Source organism: Varanus komodoensis, unplaced genomic scaffold (genome assembly GCF_004798865.1).
Source record: "Varanus komodoensis strain SLA01 unplaced genomic scaffold, ASM479886v1 scaffold18_3, whole genome shotgun sequence".
Taxonomy (NCBI): domain Eukaryota; kingdom Metazoa; phylum Chordata; class Lepidosauria; order Squamata; family Varanidae; genus Varanus; species Varanus komodoensis.
In genome coordinates this window covers 12495176-12518779 of record NW_025335549.1, presented here as the reverse complement: position 1 = coordinate 12518779, position 23604 = coordinate 12495176, and the positions used below count along the sequence as shown (strand labels likewise).

Here is a 23604-nt window from a genome sequence, read left to right as displayed (position 1 = left end):
GTCACCGGTATTCAGGTTAATATGACAGGACACTACCATCATTTTAGTGACCTGCATCATATAAAACATGTCCAACCAAATAGATCTTCTTTCAGATTGTATGCAAATATAACTAGAGGAAGATCCACATGGAAAATGTACCACGGCAAGAACCTCTAACCCTAGCTGCTAAGTCACATCAGCCAGGGTCCCAACCAGAGGTATGAAGCTTCGTGCCCCGACTGTTAGGACACGACTCTCCTTCGGTCCCAACCAGCAGAGACAATGGCAAGGGACAAGGGGAGCACCCAGAAGGCACCAGTCCACGTACACACCTTCTGGGTAACGGAGGCTTATTACTTAGCAGCCCTGCAGTCCGTGGCCATTAAGCGGAGATGCTGGGCACTGGAACGAGAACCCTTGTCTGCAAGGCATGCTGCAAGTCTCCCTGCTCTGTGCGTCCGGACAGGCAGTGGCCAGGGCCGTGATCAGGGGCCGGACCCGGCCCTCCTGCCTGCAAACCACCCAGCCCTCCGCTGAGTTACAGCCCCTCTTTAATTAGAGGAGACGCAGCACTTCACATTGTGCGGTGGGAACTGTCGAAGCCGCCACAATGCTATTTTTTAACTGCCCTCCCACGGGGTAATTAAAAATAGTGCCATGCAGCACTAGTCTTGAAGCGAACCCTTTCATACCTCCCACAATCAACAAAAAGAATGCAAAATCCTGATTTTATCCACATTTGACATGATGGGAGGAGACGCCGCGCTTATGTATTCACAACGCTTATATCCTGACTTTTTCCCTGCAGGGTGGTGGCATCATTCTTCTGCCTTCTCTCCGTTCCATCCTCATGATCACCCAGCATGGTTGATGAGGCTGAGCACCAATGCCCAAACTCACCCGACGAACGTCATGGCTGAGTGGGAATTGGAGCCCAGACCCTAATCGCCCTCACCGAAAGCCCCATTTCAACACTCCACCCCGTACAACACATGCTGTTGATCCAGCCAATGCAACGAGGGCATACCGCCTCGTTCCCTGCCTGCCGGGGTGGCGGAGGGTGTCCATGCCTCCCCCAACTACAGCTTATGAAGCTCTCCTACACAGCGAAGACAGCAAGTCTGCTCACAAACCAGGAGACGCGTGTTCATGCACACTTGAACAGTCTAGCTGTGACCATATCCTGCCCCAAGTACCAGAGGCCGCCTGCCTTTGGGTGCTAGTTGCTGGGCTACATGAAACGGAGGGGATGGGGAAACCCTCCTGCCTGTGGGTTTCCCCACAGACATCTGGATGGACTCTGGTCCAGCATGGCTTTCTTCGGTCCTTATCTATGTAAGGATATGGCTCCTGAGCTAGGGTGCAACTTTAAGATCGTAACACGAGCATGCTCCTATTCAAATTTCTTTCCTGCCTCATCGGCACATTTCAGATTGGAAGGCTTTTGCATCTTACCCTTGACTTCTTATTAGGAGTGTACGCTTTGGAGTTGCAGAATATCAAGCGAACATCTTTGTAGAACTCAAGGGGGTTTGTGTAATTACCAGCTTCCAAAGTTTCTTTCACAGTACTGAAGTCCATTGGTGTGTCTACAATATCTCGATAATCCTAGAAGAAACATTTTGTGCATGTTACTCATAAACCAAAAATACAAATATTACATGAATGAGTCCTGGCCCTCTTCCAAGCCAAAATTTTAATGGCAGTAAAATGTTCCAATACAATTCAGAGCACCTGGTGTCAAATGCAGAGAACTTACATCTGCCTGTGCCAGCTTCTCTTTGAAAAAACTCTTGGTTCTCCCAACACACGTATTTCCCATTAGCTGAGGTCAAAAGAAGCACTCCAATGATACAGATCAACCATTCTTGGGATTCTTTTGACCTGGGATCTTTTTGGCTTTCAAAGAGAAAAGTCTGTACGGACACTATCTATCTGCTTCCCTGCATAATTTTTTGTTAAAGTTTCTGTACTGAATCCCAACTTTGGCAGGGGCAGAAAAGCAGACATAACGCAGAGCCTGGTGGTATTTTCTGTCCCAGTTCATGAAACTAGAAATCACCAAGGAGTGAATGCATTCACTGCCAAGGGTCCCACTAAGTTTCCCCAGTGTCACCCAAACCAGGATGAGCTTGTATCAGGGAAAGCACAGGGGTTTTGACCTCATGGAACAGGCCTCGTTTGTCTGGATTTTACAGAAACTTGTGAGGGCGGTTTTCCGCAACTATGCAGTGCAAACATGGCATCCAGAAATAAATGCAGGATTCAGATACCAAGAATCTTTCACGTCCTTAAGCAGCCTAGTGAAGTGCAAAGCCAGGGCTGGAAGTAAGCAAGCAAAGCTCAGCAAGGTACCAGGGGCAGGCCGTGACCACTGATGAGGACAGAGTCCCTGTGTTCCACGCATCTCTTTCTTCTTCTTCCCTGAACTAAAGCACGGCAAAACTTACAGGATATGAAAAGAGATCAACAGGTTGTCGGAATGGCTCAGAGTCTTCACGTTCATAAATCAGGCTTAATAACTGCTTGCACTGCTCATTCCAAGCTTCGGCATGTGGTTTTGAAGCCTGTCCTTTATTCTGCCGTTTTACCTGAAGAGAACAGCATCCAACCCTCATCATATTTGAAAACCATTTCTTCCATCTCATTTAGTTTAGGCGTCATGTGACCAGGCACACTGCATCACACTAAGGTCAAGTGAAGAGTAGATATGCTGGTAAAATTGCTATGTTTTAAAAGGAGTTTTAAAAATGAGACATTTGTAGGGGACGGGATAGAAAAGCTTTTAAGAAGGAAGGACGGATGGATGGACGGATGGAAGGTCCTCAGCCTGGCTTGCAAACACAGAAGCAACCTTTTCCAAATGAATTTGAACCAGCCAGTACGCCATTCCCAAACCCCTAACCTTGCTCTAGAGAAGCAGCAGGGGATGTTTGTTAGACCAGGCTCTGGCAAAGACTTCTTCTCCAAAGGACCCATCTCCTACGATTAAGTCCTAACTGAATAAAACTATTTTGTTGTAAAGAGGAGGCAGTGATCTAAGAACCACACAGATAAGCTGGAAGGCAACGCGAGCCAGGCCAGGAGTAAGCAACTGTAAGACCGGAAAGAAGTCAGAAAGCCTTCAGAATTCTCTCCTGCTCATCAGGGGATTATGCTCTGCAGTTGTGCATAATGCTCTTTCATCACCAATCATTCTGTTTCCATCAGGCACTAGAGTGGGAGGGGGAGGGTAATGCATTGGTGATTAATTCTGCCATCAGCTTTTTTTTTTTCAACTCAATGATTTACCCTGTGCCATGTTTGACTTTGGGATCATACATAGTTATTAAAACTAAAAGACTAATCGATAGTCATACAAAATGGGATGCGTTTTCTGAATCAAGGCCATGCAGTTAAACATAATGTGTTGACAGTTATCCAAAAACTGGCTCTGAATGGCAACTCGGCAGCACTTACAGTTCTTTTCCCAGAGGAAGTTCCCGGGCCATCTGAATCAGCGCACGTTTCTGCCACCTGAAGGAAAGCAAAATTACTACATGCCAAGGAAGGGGCAGTCGTGGAAGCTGTTGGCAAAGCCCCACCCATCATGGATGAAAGAGAGTTTCTTCCAATTACAAAATGCGGTGAGTTACACACATTTAGTGGGAGCACGAAAACTGACTCAGGATTTAAAAACAGGCCCTCTCTGTACGCCTTTTGGTCCCCCAAAGGGCTTGGGAAGCAGCGCTGGCTGGAGGATTAGGATGGCCTTTGGCCAAGACACTCTCGATGGACCCATTCATTCACTACTCTCTCATGGCCATGGCTCTGAGCTGCTCTTGCTTCTTTATCATGGCTACCACTTTCTTGCTTTGGCAGGCAGGAAGCCAGCAGGCGGCTGTATCTGCTGCTTCCCCCTCTCGCCAGGACTGCTGCCTGAGCTCACATGAGAGGCTGGTGAACAAGCGGGATGCAATGATGAAGAGGCAGAAACGTAAGAGGTGCTTATCAGTGGGCCTCTGGCTGGGGAGTGAATCTTAAGCAGGTGCTCAGCCTTCCCTACCTTTGATGCCACCCCTCTGGGGACTGATCAAATTTGCCTGAAAAACCTCTCCTGTGTTTTCTGAACAGATCAATCACTGCATTTTTCACTTCAAAAAGGTGTGGCAAATATTTTAATAATCCAACTATTTGTACATGTGCCTTTTAAAACCAATGCAAACTTGAAGTTGCTTTGCCTGTTAACAGGAGTGGTAGCATGCGGGAAGCCAAATTAACTCTGTTCTTCAAGGTTCTCTGTTTTTCTTTTTCTTACCTCCTCCTCTTCCTCTGTGCTGCTCAAGTCTTCTGCTTTCACTTTGTTATAGATCTCCAGAATATCTGTACAACTCTGATCCCTAAAAGATACCAAAGTTACCAAAGTACCATTTCCATGCCAGATAAAACACCACATCGCTAGTAGATGATTAACAAGGTCACAGGAGATGGGTCATGTAGAAAAAATGCAGCTCAGTCATGGGAATTTGCTGTGGGATTGCTTCTCACACTGGACAAGGAGAAGTATGGGAGTGGGAATTACTTTTCAGCATAAAAGCAGGGAGGAAATATGCACACAGGTGAAGCAACTGCAGCAGTTCAGGAAAGGCTTTACTGGTCAAGCAAGTTTTACAAAAACTATTTCTCAGCTGTAGACTGTGAGGAAGACAGAGTGCTTACCCAATGTAGTGAAGTAAGACGTCTGTTACAATTTTGGCTGCTTTAACTATAGGACTATCGGGCTCATTGAAGGTCCTAGCGTTATGCTCAATGTATCGTACCTCCCACATTAGAGCAGATATTCTCCTAGAAAAGATGGTAATACATTCAGAAATACAAGTTATTTTGTGACTGGAAACCTCTTTACAGAAACTACACTGGCTTTGCGTAAGTGGTGAATACTGACAATTAAAAAAAAACCAACCTTAAGCATAAACGTCAACGGAAGAAAAGACAATTAGAAGAGCTATTGTTCACCATGTCACTGTTATAAACGGTGACACGTTGGTATCCCACAACATGAGACTGTTGAACCTCTGAACAGATGCCCTCTGGGATAGAAATCTTAGAAGAATATCAGAAGCAGGTCAAATAGGAAGTCTTTCTTAAGAATCACAAGTCACTAGGGAGCAAGTAAAAAACCATGCATCCTGGCCTATTTCAGAAATATAACTCATGGGGGTGGGGGAGGTCTTAGATACTGAGTGTAAATTAGCCTGATGTCACTGGATTCTGTAGTTAAGTGAAGCTGGACAAACTCTCAATGATGCTAGAGCTACAGCAGATTCAGCTTAGCAACCATGCTTGAAAGGCAGAGGCATTTAACAATATGTGATGGACAAAATGCATCAAGCTGACCGGTAAAATCTGTTTTCAAGTCTTCTCCTTATTGTGGTGAGGTCAGTTGGATAAGCAACAACAGTGCAATACAGAGGATAGGCACTAAGGTCCACGGGGACAGCAAAGGGGTTGGCAATATCTAAACCGAGAGAGAGAGAGAAGAAAAGCTGATTAAATTCCGTAAGTTGTGACAGGGAGAAGCCAAATTGTGAAATACAGATGTTCTCAGTAAAAACAGTAGGCATATACTACATTAAATGTCAAAAGCCCTTATCTCAAAGTGAGCATGAAACAGAATATATTATTTTTATTGTTCATGCTGTAGCCCCACCATAAGCAGAACAGTTGTCATGGAATGTTCAAATGTTTCAAGTGACGCAGGGACAGCGAAAGAACGTGGCAAGAGCCAGAACAGGATCAGTAATGCACGACTGGTACAGATGAGCTATTGACAGGAAGAAATGTTTGTGCCAGGGTGCAAGGACTCAGCCTCAGACTTCTGTGAGGGACACGAATCACACATGCAATAAAACCCCGCTTTTGAAACAGGCAAACACACAGCATCTACGGAAGCCCAGAGCACTTCAGGCTCTGGCTCTGGCATTAGACAGACTGCTCCTTTCCCCGACATCATCTCCGCCTCTTTTCCTTCTAGGCCTGCAATACCTAGGGAAAGAAGTTGATCGATGCCCTGAAGGACTCGCACACATTCTTCATCGCGGGAATGGGAGCCCCATTCGCCCTCCTGTGGCTTGTAGAGCAGAGATGCTAGTTCCTCTGTTGTCACGGGGACTCCAGCCCCGACTTCTTCTGGATAAGCAGCTGCAAGAAACGAGGGAGGGGCGTTCACTTGGATCAACTGTACAGTCACATGATTGTACTAGCATAACATGAACTGGCATGCAAATGAAAAGGGATGGGGGATAGGGAAGCATTATTTACTTCCTTCGGGAATCTGCTCCATGTCCCAGGGACTCATCTTCTCTCTTTCATTATTATCCCAGCTGTTGAAAGAAAAAGTCATTTTAAAACTTAGAAGACATTGAGCTAACACACAACAGAAACTCTAGGACAGAGTTAACTATGTGAGCACACAGGTTTTTGCAGTGTACAAAGCAGCAAAGGGAAAGCCTTCTCCTATTCTTGTACTCTCTGTCATTCCCAGGATACCTCCCCTAAACTTCCACCTGTGTTTCAAAGGGAGTTCCCAGTGGCACCAGTGTTTTCTGTCCTCTGTGTCTCTGGTCCATCTACAATAGAAAATAAAGCTGACCTACCCTATGAGGCCAATACAAAGATTATGAAAATGTCATATATGAAGCAGGCCCAGTACTGTAAAGCAGCATATAAATGCTAAGCACGATTGTCTATTCACTATAATGCAATTATATCCACCTTTTGCAGTGCAATATGATCTAGCCCCTGTGTTGTCTGCTCCGCTGGGCTCTCCAGGGTCCAAGACAAGGAAGGCCTTTCCCATCATGTAGCACCTTTTTGTTTGATGCCAGAGGCTGAGCATGGGAACTGCTGCATTTGGAGCACGTGCCATATTTACTGAGCCATGATCCCTCCAGAAAAGATGTTGCAACAAGTTTGCCAGCAGCAACTATCTGGTAAAATTCCTAGTTATCCAAATTTAATAATTCTCAATCAACCTATTAAGGTACCACGAAGTGAAGAAAGTCTAGTATGTTGGATAAAAGGGAAGGGGGGAGCCCAGATGTGGGAGAATGGTGGAGGGATGAGTTAAATGATTCCACCCACCCATCTAGTAATGGCTCGGGGCTGCTTCATTCTCACAAGAGATACAGTTTTCTTTGGTCTGTTTAAAGGAAGTACAAAACTTAAGCCCAGCTTAGAGTCATTCTTACTGAACGCTGTAGCACTGAAAGGAACTATCAGGATATTCAGACTGGAATGGCTGCTGACTTTCTACTGTTCCAAACCACCATGCATCGTCGATTATGCTGCGAAATCTGTCTCCTGCAACAGAAAAGCTGGATCACACACCGCATGCGCTCACACAAAGAACAAAAAACCACAAGCTGGAACCTACTCCCTCCTGCACAAATTTCTGGATAAAGGTGTGCATGCTGGACTTCGTTTTACAGTCTGCTTAAAAGCAGGCGCGTGCATTAATTGCTAATATTGATACCTATACCTATAAAAAGACATCAGATTCTAAAAGAAACAGATGTTTACAGATTTAACAAGGAGCTCCGGAACAGCAAACCGATACTTACCGATCTGCCAGTTCCGTTCTTTGGCTTCATTGTAAAACTGATGCAGCACAAGGAAATCAATCACGTCCGGCATGTCGTGGTACCTGAGAGAGGAATGAACCCTTCAGTTAGCAGCAGTGCAACCAAAAATGCAGGCGGCTTATGAATATATTCAAATCATTTCTAACCTCACGGGGTCTAGATTATTATTCTATTTTAATAATTAATTAATTAATTAATAGGCACGAGCACCTAAGCTAAATGGAATTTCTCTTTGGAGACAGGAACTAATGCTACAGGAAGGCTTTTTGTCTTCCTCCTCCTCATGCGTTTAGCTCTGAACTGCATCTCCCTGCGGGTAGGGAGGGCTTTTGCCACCCTTCTCATCACACCTTCTCAAAGATATTTCCATAAAGAAACACATGATGGCTATTTCCCTGCCTCCGACTTTAATTCATTGGCTGTTCCTACAGGAGAAGGAAGATGCTAAACTCGTGGATGTCGTATCGCACACTTCTTTTCCTTGACAGGCTTGGGGACAGCAGGTGGATGTGAATTAACAATTGCCAGCATCACCATAAAATTTTGCTAGCCTCTATAATCACTTGGGACTGCCGGTGGCGCAGTGGTTTAAACCGCTGTGCTGCTGGGCTGGTTGATCGAAAGGTCGCCGGTTCGAATCTGCACAATGGGGTGAGTTCCCATTGCTCCGTCCCAGCTCCTGCCAACCTTGCAGTTCGAAAGCATGCAAATGCAAGTAGATAAAAAGGTACCACTTCGGTAGGCAGGTAACAGTGTTCTGTGAACCTCGGTGTTTAGTCATGCCGGCCACACGAACATGCTCCCTCGGCTCGGAAACGGAGATAAGCACCGTGCCCTAGAGTCAGGCATGACTGGACTTAATGTCAAGGGGAAACCTTTACCTTTTATAGTCACTTACTTTATGGAAAATGATTCACCAGTCATTTTGCCTGCGATGGGATCAAGAAAGGCTAGCTTCAAGCAACAAAGCGTAGGTGGTCCAACCTCATACTTAATTCCCACAATCTTCACAAATTCTTGTTCCTGTTTATAAAACACACAGTAGAGGTCAAAGGCTCAGGGCTGTGTGCATTTTATCCCTTTGGTGAATATGCACAAAGTACTAATAATCTCTTGTCCCCCTCCCACCCCCATTCTAGACATCAGAATCAGCTGCACTTTGGACGCGTCACTCTCCAAACTGGAATCTAATCAGAACACGACGTTTTAAAAAATGGACTATACAAGGTCAGATGCGGAAATGGTTTTCAGCTGTTCAAATGCACTGAGAAGACACATTTGCCTGTCCAACAGCGATTCTCGGATACAGTCCACAGCACTCATGCAAAGACTTGGCTAAAGCTCTCACTCCACCTTGATTCCAGATGTGGAGTCTCTCAACTGCTGATCTTGTCCATGCATTACTTATCAACAACACTGATATCGCACTTTTCATTGGCCCCAGTATGATAGAGAGCACCCTTCTAGCGACCGGCTCAGAACAGCTCTTGCTCTGGGAAAAACACTGCCCTTGGGTTCTTGAGTGGAAGGGATGGACAGCGTTGAACGGATGTTATCCAATTAACAACGGACAAAAGGCATACCTTTTCATCCTGCCTTACCTCTCACACCCATTCATGTCGACATTCTCACACACATATCTATAATACGTGGGGGAAACGTCTTAATGTCAGCTCTGATGCTGCCCACTCAGCAGCGTAAAACTAACAGCGGTCCCCAGTTAGTCATTCCTGGCAGTCCAGGTATACTTCTTGCCAGATACACTTTGACTCTGTTCTCCGCTTGGTACATCACAATCTACAGCTTAGATAATGGATATGATTATTGAAAATTCTCATTCACAGAGAGATTGAGATAGGGGAGAGAAAGACTCCTCTACAAATTAAGGAGCTGCTGCGACACAGAGGACACAATACAGAGTATGTGGCCCAACAGCCTAACAAGGCAGCTTGCTAATATAACTGACAGTATTTTTAAAACCCTGTGAAGCTCCACTTACCCTGAGTTCCATTTTATTCCACGGTTGCTTTTGCATGTTAACACTGTAAATTTTTGCTTTCCTAACCGCACGGACATAAGCTTCATGCCCTTGCCTGAAATAGATTATCTGAAAGAAAGGAAGGAAGAGGATTCATACACCAAGCCTGACTTCTGAAAGCAGCTTATCTTTAACAAGTTTAAAATGCCAAAAGCTCCATCATTTGCAATTTGCTTTTTAAAATTAGCTTTCTTCCAGAAAGTGAATCACTGGTGTGTGGCCACGTTCCTTGGTAAGCCAGGACCGCTGAGAAACCATGACTGGAAGACTGAATTGCCCCTCGTGGGCCTTCTATGGACCAGACGATGGCCACTGCCCTGCTTCTTCCCCGCCCATTTTGCCTTTCTCTGTGCTGACTTCAGGCCACAGAAAAGGACCCGGCCAGCTCTGGGTGACGCAAGCTGTTCTGGGGACAGGATGGAGCACGCAACTAACAACATGAATAGTTACCTCGTCCCCCATTTGTGGGACGAAGGGGGAACGTCGTGGAATGGTATCCAATATCCAGTGGGGAGCAAACCACTCCTCAGTGGGTTCACCATCGATGGAAAGTAATCCACTAGGTTTCTTAAAACACACAAGTTCAGAGTTTAGATACAAGCAGAGTGAGCGGCTAATTCACACGCCCCTGAAGAAAGCAACCACCATGTGAGAAGGCCTGCTGACCTTTTTTCGGGCCTGTTTGGGTTTTTTGTGTTTTTCTTCCTGCCCTTTTGTATCTTTTACATTTTCATCCTCGGAGCTGCTACAAATTTTGCGAGCTGCCTGTCTTGTTTGCCTTTTTGGAGGCTGGAGATTTATTCCAGCATCTGCAGTCCAGTCAGAATATTCACTGGATGAATCACTGGAAACATCACATATAAGCAGAAAACACATTTTAAAGGTTACAAAGAGAAGTCTAGACTGTTGGCAAAAAGGTCTGTTCTAAGGAACCTCAGAGCATAGGTTTATTCACATTAAAACCATACAAACATCTGCAAGTAATTTCAAAACAGAATACCAGGAGTAAAGCCAACTAAAAGCAAACTTTTATTTGCGCTTCACAACCATTATTCCTTTCAGACATGGGACCTAGGGATACAGTTGGTAAATCTCAGTTTTATCGATATAAACACAGTCCCATCTGACCTTATGCATTCATATGAGCAGAGAAGTAAAGGCCAGAAAAAGGCCAGAGGGAGTTTATCTCCTCCTATCCCCCCTCCCCCCCACAAGAACTCAGTGGACCTGGATTCAGATGTAGCAATAAATTATCAGTGTAAAAATGGGTGGGCTGCCCTGCTGGAGTGGGTGTGCTGCCGTGAAACTACCTGGAGCTGCTTTCACTCTGCCAGGCGGCCACGTTGTCATCGACGGATGCATCACTTGTGCCCGCTGTGTCATCTTCCTGAGTTAAGGGGGGCAGGGGAGAGAAAAACAGCACACTTTGTCCATTTGCACCATCAATACAAGCATAAAGAAGCTCCAAATGGTGCATTTTCCCTGCAAGTTGTTTGGTGCCACACTTCAGGAGACGCTGGCTAAAGCGCCCTGTTGCTAACAGACAAACAGTGCAACAGAGAACACTCACACGCCGGCCTCCTGTTTCACTCGGCAAAATCAGAAACCAACCACTAAGGGAAACTTTGGGAGTTGTTCCGGAGACTCAATGTGCAGGTGAGCAGGAAGTGCAAGTGAAAATATCTGCCTTTAAAATCAAGACTATTGGAGTGCCATTGATATAGCAAAAAACCTGTTTGTGAGTAAGCACCCAACTTTCTCTCTTAGGAAGTTATATTTAAAGATATCCTGCAGATAACATGAAGATAGCCTTCCCCAACCTGGTGTCTCCAGATGTATCGGACCATATCCTTCAATCATGTAGTCTAACACTTCCGGATGTCACCAGATTGGGGAAGACAGGAGTAAAACATTGCTAAGCAGAGATAGCTCAAAGAACCATAGTGATCTAGTTGCAATCCTTATAACAATCCTGCAAGGTGTTATTATGCCTCATCCCCTGAGTACGGTTGAGAGTGTCTTCAAGTCCATGGCGGAGGGACGTTGGAACAGAGATTTCGCAGTAGGGAATTCAGTCTCTTTGGGCTCAATCCTATGCATGCATGGTTTGAAAATGAAAAGGACTACTACCTCCGCCCCCCACACTTCCTCCAGCCGCTATAGGCACGGCATTGCCTTTTTTGTTCTGCTTTGTTTTTGCAATGTGTTCTTCCCTAACAGTGTAATAATTAGAATCACTCTTTAAATTGTTGGGCGGAGCAAAGGACAATCCCAGCATGGACAGAGATGAAATTGCAAGGGAAAAAACCTTCAGATGCCTGACCTCAGAAGAACTGTCAGAGTCTTCCTGGGTGTGCGAGCGCCTCCTTACGCCTTGGGAATGATGTTCGATAGTGGAGCGTGTTTGGTAAGCATGCTGGCGCTTGCGCTGGGTTCTTCGTAAGGATCGCCCGCTGCCCGGCTGATAGTCACTCTTTCACAATAGCAGGGAAGAAGGGGAGGAAATAAATCAAGATCAAGGGAAACGTTTGCAGTGTGAAATACTATTCTCTCTCAGGGATAAACCTTCCCAACTAAGATGGGTTTCAGTCTCCTAGTTTTCCACTTAGGTACCCGTTTAGAAGTTATACTGCACTCTTTGGCAAGTTATGTGCCAGAAAACTAGTTCCACTAGAGTTCGAGTGGAAGACTCTCATTTGTACAGGCCTGGCTGCTCTGGAAGGCTCCCCCTGCACCGAACGCATCCTTCTTCTCAATAGCCCTCTTTCAACCATACACAGAGATCCTGCATCCCTACCTGGCTAACTAGCACTATGCACAGAACCCACCACATTTCTGAAAACACGTCTCACCCGCTGAAAACTGTGGGACGGCTTTCTCTTCTTTTCAAGAGTATAGAGATGAATTTCCAAGTCCCCTTTAGCAGCTCGGCACTCTTCCTGAACTCTTAGGTAAAAAAAGAAGAAACCCAGGTTATTGGCTATACTTCTAAAAACACTTTTTTGTGAAGTCTTCACTGGATGTGCTTCTTTTATTTTGGCTAGGAAGTTCACCAGTTTCTTAATACAGCCTCATTTAGATTTCCATATGCACTTGGACGAGTTCACGCATCTTCTGCTTGTCTCTAAACGCACATTTTAACGGAAGGAACAGTGCCGCGGAAGCAGCGGTCCACAAGTTTTGCTGGTCTCCCTAGCCATGCAAAAATTGTGACAGCCTTGTCCTTGCCACCCTGCCCAGTTGCCGGGAGACAAGTGCTTCCACCTAAACGAAAAGATATCCCTGTCCATCTTCCCTCTGGGAAAGGGGAGGGACGAGGGTCCGGCTGCTGCTTTGGTGCAAGGGCTCTGAGCCCCGACCGTGACCAGCGCCAGAAGCAGCTCCCCATCCTCACCTCTCCCCTCCGCAGGGAAAATGAACCGGGAGAGCACACGTTGCACTGAACACTCAGCGGTGAGACACTGAGCCTAAGCACTAATCCACAGGCCAAAGCCTGGTCATTCCTCACAAGCACCAAAGGGTGTTCTATGCTTGCCAGGGCAGGCCGAGTAAAAATAAGCGAAATCCTAAGCAGCTGCCACCACTGGACCAAATGGAGAAACTGTGTCGGGTGAGAGAAACTGCTAATTTCAGCACTGGGCACCTTTTACTCAGAACAAATGAATGGGTGGAAGAGTTGAACCTTGGGTGGTTAAAAAGCACAACAGCTTCAAAATTGGCAGCGAAACATCTGACACGCCGTTGTCCTGGGAGCGAGTCCCATTTGGCAGTGCTCCTAGACCTGTCCTTGGGACACCGGCATGACCTCAGTGGAACAGTGTGTCCATGATCCACTTTGGCTGGTAAGCCAACCCAACTGGTGCCTGGACACGTAGCCCAGCCACTGTGGCTTATGCACAAGCAAGCGCATGGCGACGGTACTGAAAAGCACACGCTCTGCGTGCAGTCGCTCTCGAGCCTGGTTTGGAAGCTGTGGCTGGTGCCGAATGCGGTACCTAAGACCGCCAGCCATGTTGACATCGCACCTATTTTAAAAGAACCGTGTGGGCTGCTGATTAGCTGCTGAGTCATGTCCAGGGTGACACATGAAGCCCTCAACAGCTTGGGACCAGGACACGTAAGAGATCTTTTCCCCCTGTATATTCCCTGGCAATCTTTCAGCTCTTCCGAGGAAGCCTCACCAGTCATTCTATAGCCAACAGACGGTTACCACGCAACATGATGCCAGCCTTCTCAGAAGCCTTTTCCATCCTCTGGAACATCCCACCCTATTTGGCTTGGGAGGCAGAAAATATGGTATGCTTTTATCACCTCCTAAAAACACTCTTTTAAAGCTAGACTTTATCTGCCCTTTAAGTAAACATATGTAATCATTCTGCCGCTCCATTAGACATTTTTTGTTTTGCTTTTATTTAGACGGGTAACTGAAAATAGTCTTAATTCTAAGAACAGGCTGTGTTTTAACCATCTATTTTAAGATGTGATTTTAGCACTGTTAAATATATACCACATAGGGATTTCTTTATAAAGATTATTTTTAATTATTTATTTATTTATTTTCCAATTTATATCCTACCTTTCTCCTACAAAGGGCTCAAGGCAGCTTACATCATTCTCCTCCTCCATCTTATCCCCACAACAACCACCCTGTGAGGTAGGTTGGGCTGAGAGTCTGTGACTGGCCCAAAGTCACCCAGTTGGCTCCATGGCCGAGTGGGGACTCGAACCCAGATCGTCTCAGTCCCATGCTCTTAACCACCACACCACATTATAAGTGATTACAGGTATTAAGAGTAAACACACACAGGCTTATAGATTGGGAGATAATCAATATAAGGCTGACAGCTGCATTGACGCAGCTCACCAAGGCATTTCTGCCCTCGGAGATCAGTCACTTAAGAAACCCTTCCAGACAAAGTGGGCCACAGGTGGGGACTCTGAGGTTTCCTTTACACTTGACTCCAAACAGATCGCAGGACTCGTACGCACAGAGCAATCCCAAGGATCGTTTTAAATGGGTCTCGGCTCGCACAGGGCTCGCAACATGCCTTTACCTGCTAACCCCAGGATGCAGTTCGTTCACTACCACTCTCCTGCTCCACGCCATGAGGTCTCTTTCCGTGGCCATCTGACTTCTGGGAGCGTTGTTGTGCATTTGCCGGACACCTTCAATCTGACCGCTCCGCCTGAGCCCAACGTTTGGCGGGGAAGCTATATCCAGACTTGGGCTTCTCAACGCTACCAAAAGAACATGGCACAAGACAAGTCAGAATGTGTGGTGCTTGTTCTACCCAAAGAACACCAGCGCAATTCGAGGCGTTCTGTCTTTGCCTGGAAGAATGACAGGAGAGAGCTCTTACTGTTAATAGACTGCGATCGGTTTTGTGGAGGGTTTGGAAGAGCTTCGCCTTCACTAAGCCTCCTCAGATCTTGTTCTCGCTGCAGCTCCCTGATCATTCCATCAAGGATGCTTTCTTCGTGGTCATTGGTTTGCTGTCCAATCACTTGCTCCACCACCTCACCATCACCTTGGCAATAGCAAATGTACCAGGTGAGACATCACAGATGTACCAGCGATAACGTGTAGCACCAATCCCCACAAGGGCCACAGAAGACTCTTCCGTAGGGTGAGTTACCATTTATCTAGCAGAAGCCTTGGGCTGGATTTAAACTATTAAAATCCTTCAACTATATTTTCTTAAACACAGACTCTCAGGAAGAGCCCAGCATAAATCAAAGGACTGCCAAGTGATCATATTAAGGATAAGATTAGCTCGCTCACAACAGAAAATAATTACCTGGGAGTTTATGCACACCTCCATTTTGCTTTGACACCTCACTAATATAGGAATGGGTCACATTGTTTTGATTAACTCTCTTATACTTTTGATTGTGCTCTTTTGTGTCCTGTAAGGTAAATGTGATCCAGGTCCTTCCTGCACTGCTTAGCCTTTTGGCCTCACTATGATAACTTGGTATATAAACCTATACAGAAGAAATTGCTACTTTAAGCAATTGGGGAAATGGACCTGGCCCACAAAAGATATGCCAGAATAAATGTGCTAATCTTTAATGTCCCATCAGTCACTGGTAGGTATTGTAGTGGTGGTGTGTTTTTAGCTGGAACAGACAAAAACAGCTCCTCCTCTGGATTTATCCTCAGAAGTACTGTCACGTGTGTCCTAGAAGAGCAGCACAGTTACTAAGACTTTAACAGAAGGAAGGAAGGAAGGAAGGAAGGAAGGAAGGAAGGAAGGAAGGAAGGAAGGCTTTTCCTCTATCCTATCTAGCAAGACAAAGGGATTTTCACTTCTTTGATTACTCCACACCTTGCAGTCAACAAGCTGGGAATAGTGAGCCCATACTTAGAAAATCTAAAATAAACCTGTGCAAGAAAATTATTTAAAAGCAATGCACCACCCCGCACCGTATCAATTTCACCTTAATGAATGATCATGTACCATTTGCCACATATCCCAGCTGAGGAATGAGTTGTTCATCTTTACAATTTTCCCGCCCTGGCACCAGTCGTTGGTATCTTGTGGGGTGAGGATTTCCATCCACATCTACCAAGAAGGGGGGAGGCATGAGATGTGGGGCCTGTTGAGTTTGTTCATCTAGCACATAGTTATTAGCATCACGGATCAGGGGGCGATAATCTGTGTGGAAGAACATCTGATCTGGAATCTACATGAGACACAAACTTAGAAAATCAGAAGAAATATACAAATGATTGTACAACACACCTTCCAGGTCAATGTTAATTCTCTCCCCAGTGATCTGCTAAATGGGAAGCTTAACCTTGAGCTTATCAGGATAGTCAATCCACGCCAGAGCAGGAGGCTTTATCAAGCCTGCATACGTTCTATGCAACAACATCAAACTCAGAGACTTTTTAAGGTGACATTCATTTTTAAAAAGTGAGCATACTTCTTTGCCCTTGCAAACAGATGCTTGGAAACATCTGGACATTGTCAGATAAAATTTTAGAAGCCACAGGAATGACTTGAAGTCCTAAACAGGCAGATATGTAGTCAGATCCCCAGCAAAGGGAATTTAAGTTACTTAATTTTGTCACTGCATACGCTTCCTGTTTGCTTCCAAGCCCTCCTACATGTTCTGGTTTTGACTTAAACCGACTTTCTAAAGGGTCTTTTTTCCTAATACATCTGCACATCCTTTGCAATCCTTTAGGAAGGGCCTGCTCAAAATTTGTTTGATAAAGGTGCCTAGATCTGTAGATAATTAGATCTATAGATCACTCCATAGCAGTGCCTCTACCCTGTGGAATACATTGCCCAAGAAGATCATTCTTAAGCAAAACTTGCTTTCTGACTAGTTTTAACTGAAATGTTTCCACTTTGTTTGTTGAAGCAAGTTCTTGTGCGGAGCAAGGAAGCTGCTTTAAAAAAAAGAAAAGAAAATGCAAAGCATCACTGGGTACACACAAATTTGTTCAGGGCCCGTTGAATTAACTGCGTACATTCTTCTTCTCATTATCTTGAATCAAAGATGCTGCGTTTAGAACGGTTCTCTAACTGCTGTCAGAATTCACTTATAAAGCTAAGCACGTAAACTCCCAAGAGACATTTAAGTACATGCTTAAACTTTCCCACTGATGAACATGGTTTAAAAGCAGTTGATTCTGCTAGATCTTGGCCACAGTAAAGATATCCCTGCTGCAAACACTACTCAAGAAAGCATTAAGATTCTGCCACCTACCTTTTCATAATATTTATTGCACCCAAAGCCAAACAGTAGAAGGTGTCCATGTGAATCTGTACAGGCAAAATGCTGACCATCCGGGGAGAATTTGCAATCAAACACTGCACCGTGGCCCTGGCCCTCGATCTGTAACAGAACATCAACACATTCTGGGGGACTTGGGCTCGGTGGGAAGCTCACTCTTCTGGCAAAGTCCCACATGCTCTCTGGTGGTGTGAGCAGGAAACAACTGGCTCCCGCAGTGGTACAAGCACAATTCCACGTCTTCGTCGTCATCATGATTAGCCACCAAACGCGATGGCTGAAATGTGGCTGCTGTGCAAAACATTGTAACTGGGGCCACAGGTAACCACAAGAAGTGGTGAAACACGGGAACCTTTCTACACACCGCTGGTTTCCATGAAACTCTACGGTGAAGCAAGCCTGCCATGCTTCACCGTGGAGGCAGGACTTGCCTGTGATGTGAGTGCCCACACGTGCAATTTCCAGCTTAGCTCGTCGCTATGGGGGAATGCAGCCAGTTTTTCTAACACAGTGTGGTGTTTGCTAGCAGTCCCGGCTCCTTAAAGCAGATCCATGTCGTAAGAACTCTCTCCCACTCTCTTCACAAGCCACAGGAAACAAAGCTGCAGTGGGATAACCTCACCTGACTCCTGCCTGTCTGCTTGGGGCATGTGCTATTTACCCAAAACCACCTCGTGGAAGGTTGCCATCTCTGGTATAAGGAACAATATTTTTTAGTAGTAGTTCTCATGGGTTCTTCCCACAGAGCCCACTTGTACATGGATCTTGTGTTGTGAGCCGCCCAGGGGTGCTGTGGCACAACTGGGCGCCACACAAATGTTTTAAATAAATCTATTCCATGCGGTGCCTTACCATGTTGAAGTAATTGCGGATTTTCGTTCCTTTCTCAAGGTCCCAAATGAAAATGTTCCCATCATGACCTGCAGAAAGCATGATCCTTTGGTCAAATGGGTGAGCTTCCAAGACGAACACTTCGTCATCGTGGCCCTGCGAAAAATGCGAAGAAAATCACATTTCAGAAACTAGCGACAGCTACCGGTGGGCTTCCCACGGTATACTCGCCCCCAGCCCTATCTTGCCACTCTTTCATACGCTCAGACAGCCAGTGCCTTCTTCTCTCAGAGGTAATTGACGGTTATATGCACAGTGTCACATTGGACTGCAGCTGAGGGCATCTAGGACAGAATATTCCTTCACACATTCAAAAAACCCCAACACAGTAATCCAGATTTTACCCCACTCTCCTCCTTCAAGGCAGTTTGCACGGTTTTACTTTATGGCACCCCTGCGATGAGCAACAAGGACAGCTCGTATGACAGGACATGGGGCTGCCAGGTCACACGATCCACCTCTGGCTGGGCGCCCGGCTGGTTGCCACTGGGCTGGAAGAGGGGTCATGACACAGGCACACTTGCTGGTGGAACCATTATCGTAGCTGCAGCTGGTTCACTGCCAAAGCATTTGAAAATGACTCTAGGTTTTAGCGTTGCCTTTTTGCTGATCTCTTAGTTTCCTGAATAAAGGAAACTTGAGAAAAAATGGGGCTGGGGTAGTGGAGGAAAACAAGACTCCACGTATAAGGCTATCAATGGCCAGGAGTTCTGATAGTGGAGGCATTATGCTGGGGGAACAGTGGCTGGCGGCCTTGACAAGTCTACTAAAAATTCGAGCCCCACATTTACTTTGAATCAGGATCTGAGAACAGCCTTTGAAGCCTGTAATATAGGAGAGAGCCCAGTTCCTCGAAGAACGCTGAAGAAGTCCACAAGTCTCTGATGCTACCTGAGATGCTCTGTTCAGAAGAACCTTCCCTCTGGGGCCCTGCTTTCACCCTTGGCTCATCTGATATTGCTCACAAGTTTCCATACAGTGCTCAAAAATTATGATTAGATGATTCGATTCTCAAAGATGCCATGTTCAGTGCTAGACATCATAGCCGAAGGCATGCAAGACACACAGAACTTTAGCAGACCATGTTAAGAAGCCTACTGATGTTTAAGATGTCCTACTTACGGATAAGGTGTGAAGAAGTTGGCCTGTGGAGGAGTTCCACACTTTCAAAAGGAAGTTGTTGACTGCTGTGATAACAGTGGTGTCGTATCGATCCCAAGTCACCATCGTCACCTTCAGCTTAGATACTTTGTCCTCCCCAGATGGCACGTTGTTCCTGAGAATATTCACACACATGCGCACATATATATTTATATAATTTCTAGGCAAAGGGCAACTTATTGATACCAACTCTGGCTAAACTAAGACACTGGGAGATCACTAATTGGATCTCTCTGTTTTTTTAAAGAAGTAAATGCAACCATCCTGGATGAACAGGAAGATGAACGAGTGAGTCCTGTATCAAGCCAAGCCACAGCTTTCCCTAGAAGCAAAAAAGACAAAACTGAGGGGCGTCATAGTTTGGGTACATCCTGAGAAGGCAAGACTCCCTGAAGAAGATGATCATATTTGGGAAAGTCACAAACAGAGGAAGAAAAGGAAGACCAGGTAGGAGAGTGACTGAATCCATTAAGGAAGCCATAGCCTGGAATTAACAAGAGCTGAACTTGCTTTGTCTCTTGTTTCCTGATAGGCTCAAGGAACTCAGTCTTAGAAGATTTGCCTACCCCAGTTGTTCCAGGTCAGTTTCATACTTAGCACAGACTTTAGCTTTCAATGCAACAAGAGCTCCCTCTAGTGGGATTCAATTTATCAATCAGGTAAGGTATACCTGGTTTAGAAAGTAGGCAGATGCTTCTCCTTAACGGAAAGGAATGCTCCTAATACTACATACGTTATTGTAGCTGCACCATTTTTAACAGCAAGCTCCTCCACATGCCAAATATAACATGACAATATGAGGCCATTACAGAAATGGTGTTTAATGAGCACTTGAAAGAGTATGGCGCTACCATCGATACCATGATTTTAAAAATATTATATCCATAGGACTTTGTTGCTAGAAACCTTGAGGGAAGCACAAAAGCCACAATGGAAAAGCAGTGTGAAGATCTGGAAAGAAAAGGTGCTTGAACAAATGAGAAACACAGTCTGAACAACTGCAGATTGCAAGTTGAGAAATCAAGATTACTATGTTTTTAAATCATTTGTACTTTTTTGTCCAGAAGATGCAAATATTATTTTCTGACTTTACCCAGTCATTTTGGTAGCCATATCCAAAACTATACTCTTCCATTCTTGCTCTTGATAGTGCCACACTCGGGCTGTTCCATCTCTGCTTCCACTGACAAACCTTAATCTGAATTAAAAAAGAATAGTTAACACTGAACGTGCCCTTAGTTGTTTATCTGATACTTTAACATAAGGCTTATTCGACAGGCAGTGGTTTGATCAATTCCTTTTAAAGAGTTTTGTCCAGTATCTTCAGAATACAAGAGATTTTAAAAGGTAAAACCATGTAAAATATTAAGCACACGTCTGCCGCACTGCCTGGATGTAACCCAGAAGAGGCCGGTCCACTTCAGAGGGCATGGTCGACTGACGCCATTCTTCAGGCTCGTATTGCTTCCTTCTCTTCTCACATACTCCCAACTCCTTCCTTTGCTTCCTGGTTCAGACACGCTTTTGCTCACTGCTCTATCAAATGCCAAAAATGGAAATCCACTTCAAAGTGTAGTTATGAGATCAAGACTGGAATTAAACTGTACCTTTTCTTTTGCCTGGAAAACACTAGTCATGGCAAAGCAGGAAGGAAAGGAAGGAATCTAATGGCAGGAGGAGAAAGGGTATGCAGTCTTGAGATGAAGCCCAGATGGCTGGGGAATTCCAAGGGGCCATTATGGATACATAAGTCCCAATGTAACTGATAGGACCAACACAGTCAAGCACTTAAATTTTGTAACTCAGGTATGCCCCGCTTTCTCTGGATTACACCCAGGCTTTTGCAAAGAGGTGCTAAGCTCTGTTATATGGTGATCTAAAACTCGGTGATGTGAACTTGCTTATTTCAACCTGAACAGGATAGTATTTCTGTGAGAACAGAAGTTACGGGATTTTACATATACTCCCCTGGGAACATCATTGATTTGGGAAACGCAACATCATCAGATAAAGTCGGCATGATATCACGCCCAATGACAAGATCAGACAGCATTTTATCTTTTCCCAGTGCATTTAGTAGTACTGCGGGATGTCTACAGTCAGAAAACAACTCACACTAAAAATCTCACAAAGACTTTTTGTTTTGTGTGAACTTAGCCTATACGATGCAGCAAAACAAGTCCAGCTACTCTGCGCCACAACCTCGTATTTGAACATTCAGAATTCAGCACTTCAGTTGTTTTTCAATCACTTGTTTTAAGGCTTAAAAAACATTTTGCAAAAATGTCATCGTAGTGGAAGAAGATGCTTACCTATCGCCATTGTTGCAGAACTGAACAGCAACTACTTTATCCTTTAAATTAAGAAAGGGGGGGTTTAGTTAATACTTTTTTAAAAAATCAACACATTTACAATTTAGTCCATCTCCTCCCTACCATAAATGTGTCTCTTAAATGTTCCAAGCTTCCTAAACTCTGGATCAGTACCCATGGTGCTATGACTGACCTGTTTCTTTTTACTGTATTTATTGTATTTGTGGGGTTGCTGTAAACTGCCCAGAGCACTTCAGCTATTGGGCAGTACAAAAACTTAAATAGCTGCTGTAAGTAGTGGGAACAACACCATCATCATCATTACCAGAACCATTTCTGTGCCACCCACAGCCAAAGCTCTCTAGGCTGCTTACAACATCACATAAAATATAATTTAAAATACATATAGCAATAAAAACATATAGTATTATAAAATTTAATAGACCAAGTTTAAACCAAATTAGAGAAGGGACAATACCTTACACAGATTAAATCACAAAACTTGTTAAGCAGCAAACATTAAACCCCAATATAATATTGAGCTAATTAATTGCACTATCACACAGGACAGTTTTAACCTGGCACTGAAAATATATTAAGAGTATTTAATCTTGGCATCCTTTTTTCCCTCTTTTTTTCAGGAGGCCCTAGACAACAACTGGGACATTTAATATAGAACGATGAAAAAGCAACTGACTCCACAGTGGGCACAGAGTTTCAAGGGAGGCTCTGCAAAGGCTTCCTGATAAATTCAGTGAAGTAAATTTCCTGCATGGGCATAGAATCTGCACACACAGTAAAGTATATTATTAGCAGAGTATAGTGAAAAAACTGATACCTAAACACTTTGCGTAATTTATTTTTAGAAATAAAGAAGATGCGATTTCATATTTTGATCTTACCGTATGAGATTCTAACTCAGCAATTTTCTCTGGAGATTCAGAGCCCAAATAATATATTCTTATCACATGGTCAGTGCTCCCTGTTGCTATAAACATACCACCTACAGGGGAGGGAACATGGAGAAAAAGCAAATGAATCTCAAGCTTTTAATTCACTAAAACAAATATAAATAGTGATGCTAGATTTAAATATGTGTGTGTGTGCGTGTGTGCGTGTGTACGTGCTCACTCTCTGTGAGCATTTTCTAAAACAAGGACGAATATCTCTTATAGCTGAAATGTCTGTATCTCCTAAGCAACATGTTTTCTTAGGAAAACTTGTACATACCAGAGCTGAAAGACGAACAAGATATCTGAACACCAGGTCTAGACCTTTCTGCAAATTTGACTGGCCGATCCCTGAAATGTAAATATAACACATTTTAATTACTTAGCCTTCACCAGTACAAAGGCTAATGAAAACAAATCTCTTTTGTAGAATAGGTTGCTGTTGGGACATTTAACATAGATATCAACAAACTCGGAGAATAATGGTTTTTGTAATGTTAATATGAGTTTGCAAAAGAAAACCTGATAGGTTGACTTCTCGCCTGTCAAAAACAAACTATACCCATATAGAACTAAACTGACCACAGATGTGTACACCTCCAATTAAGGTGACAGAGTTGATTTTTATGAGGTTCAGTGTAATCAAGTTCCTGAACAAAAATATTAAAAATTGGGAAGCAACAACTTTTCCAGAAGAATGTAAATAGCAGCAGGTAGCTCTTAGTATTTTCAAAGACTAAGGAAAATCCACTCTACAAGTAATACTTAAAATACATATATGTCCTATACATTCAACTGAATATGGAAACAGTGTGGTTAACTTTGAAAAAGTATGTGAAATGTCTGAACAGAAATCAATGCTTGCAAATGACAGTTACAGTGTTACGTAAAAGAAGAAT

General features: G+C 44.4%; 1 protein-coding gene across 4 annotated transcripts in view; it reads right to left on the bottom strand.

The window, feature by feature from the left end:
• BRWD3 (bromodomain and WD repeat domain containing 3) overlaps nucleotides 1-23604 on the bottom strand; it is a 50177-nt gene that overhangs the window by 10306 nt on the left and 16267 nt on the right. Inside the window, exons 10-36 of one of the 4 annotated variants that reach the window (XM_044427225.1) lie at nucleotides 22986-23056; nucleotides 22658-22758; nucleotides 21756-21796; nucleotides 20537-20641; nucleotides 19405-19558; nucleotides 18244-18378; nucleotides 17365-17493; nucleotides 16104-16329; nucleotides 15003-15170; nucleotides 14697-14880; nucleotides 12495-12588; nucleotides 11966-12115; nucleotides 10953-11029; nucleotides 10309-10486; nucleotides 10093-10209; nucleotides 9604-9711; nucleotides 8503-8627; nucleotides 7584-7666; nucleotides 7212-7323; nucleotides 6283-6344; nucleotides 6007-6162; nucleotides 5359-5479; nucleotides 4681-4806; nucleotides 4280-4361; nucleotides 3442-3498; nucleotides 2433-2573; nucleotides 1438-1590 (exon numbers count right to left, since the gene is read on the bottom strand). In XM_044427225.1, the coding sequence (XP_044283160.1) occupies nucleotides 1438-1590; nucleotides 2433-2573; nucleotides 3442-3498; nucleotides 4280-4361; nucleotides 4681-4806; nucleotides 5359-5479; nucleotides 6007-6162; nucleotides 6283-6344; nucleotides 7212-7323; nucleotides 7584-7666; nucleotides 8503-8627; nucleotides 9604-9711; nucleotides 10093-10209; nucleotides 10309-10486; nucleotides 10953-11029; nucleotides 11966-12115; nucleotides 12495-12588; nucleotides 14697-14880; nucleotides 15003-15170; nucleotides 16104-16329; nucleotides 17365-17493; nucleotides 18244-18378; nucleotides 19405-19558; nucleotides 20537-20641; nucleotides 21756-21796; nucleotides 22658-22758; nucleotides 22986-23056 (3256 nt within the window). Of the gene's footprint in view, nucleotides 1-1437; nucleotides 1591-2432; nucleotides 2574-3441; nucleotides 3499-4279; nucleotides 4362-4680; nucleotides 4807-5358; nucleotides 5480-6006; nucleotides 6163-6282; nucleotides 6345-7211; nucleotides 7324-7583; nucleotides 7667-8502; nucleotides 8628-9603; nucleotides 9712-10092; nucleotides 10210-10308; nucleotides 10487-10952; nucleotides 11030-11965; nucleotides 12116-12494; nucleotides 12589-14696; nucleotides 14881-15002; nucleotides 15171-16103; nucleotides 16346-17364; nucleotides 17494-18243; nucleotides 18379-19404; nucleotides 19559-20536; nucleotides 20642-21755; nucleotides 21797-22657; nucleotides 22759-22985; nucleotides 23057-23604 lie in introns of those variants that run through there. The other 3 variants (XM_044427227.1, XM_044427228.1, XM_044427229.1) reach the window with 3 other exon arrangements.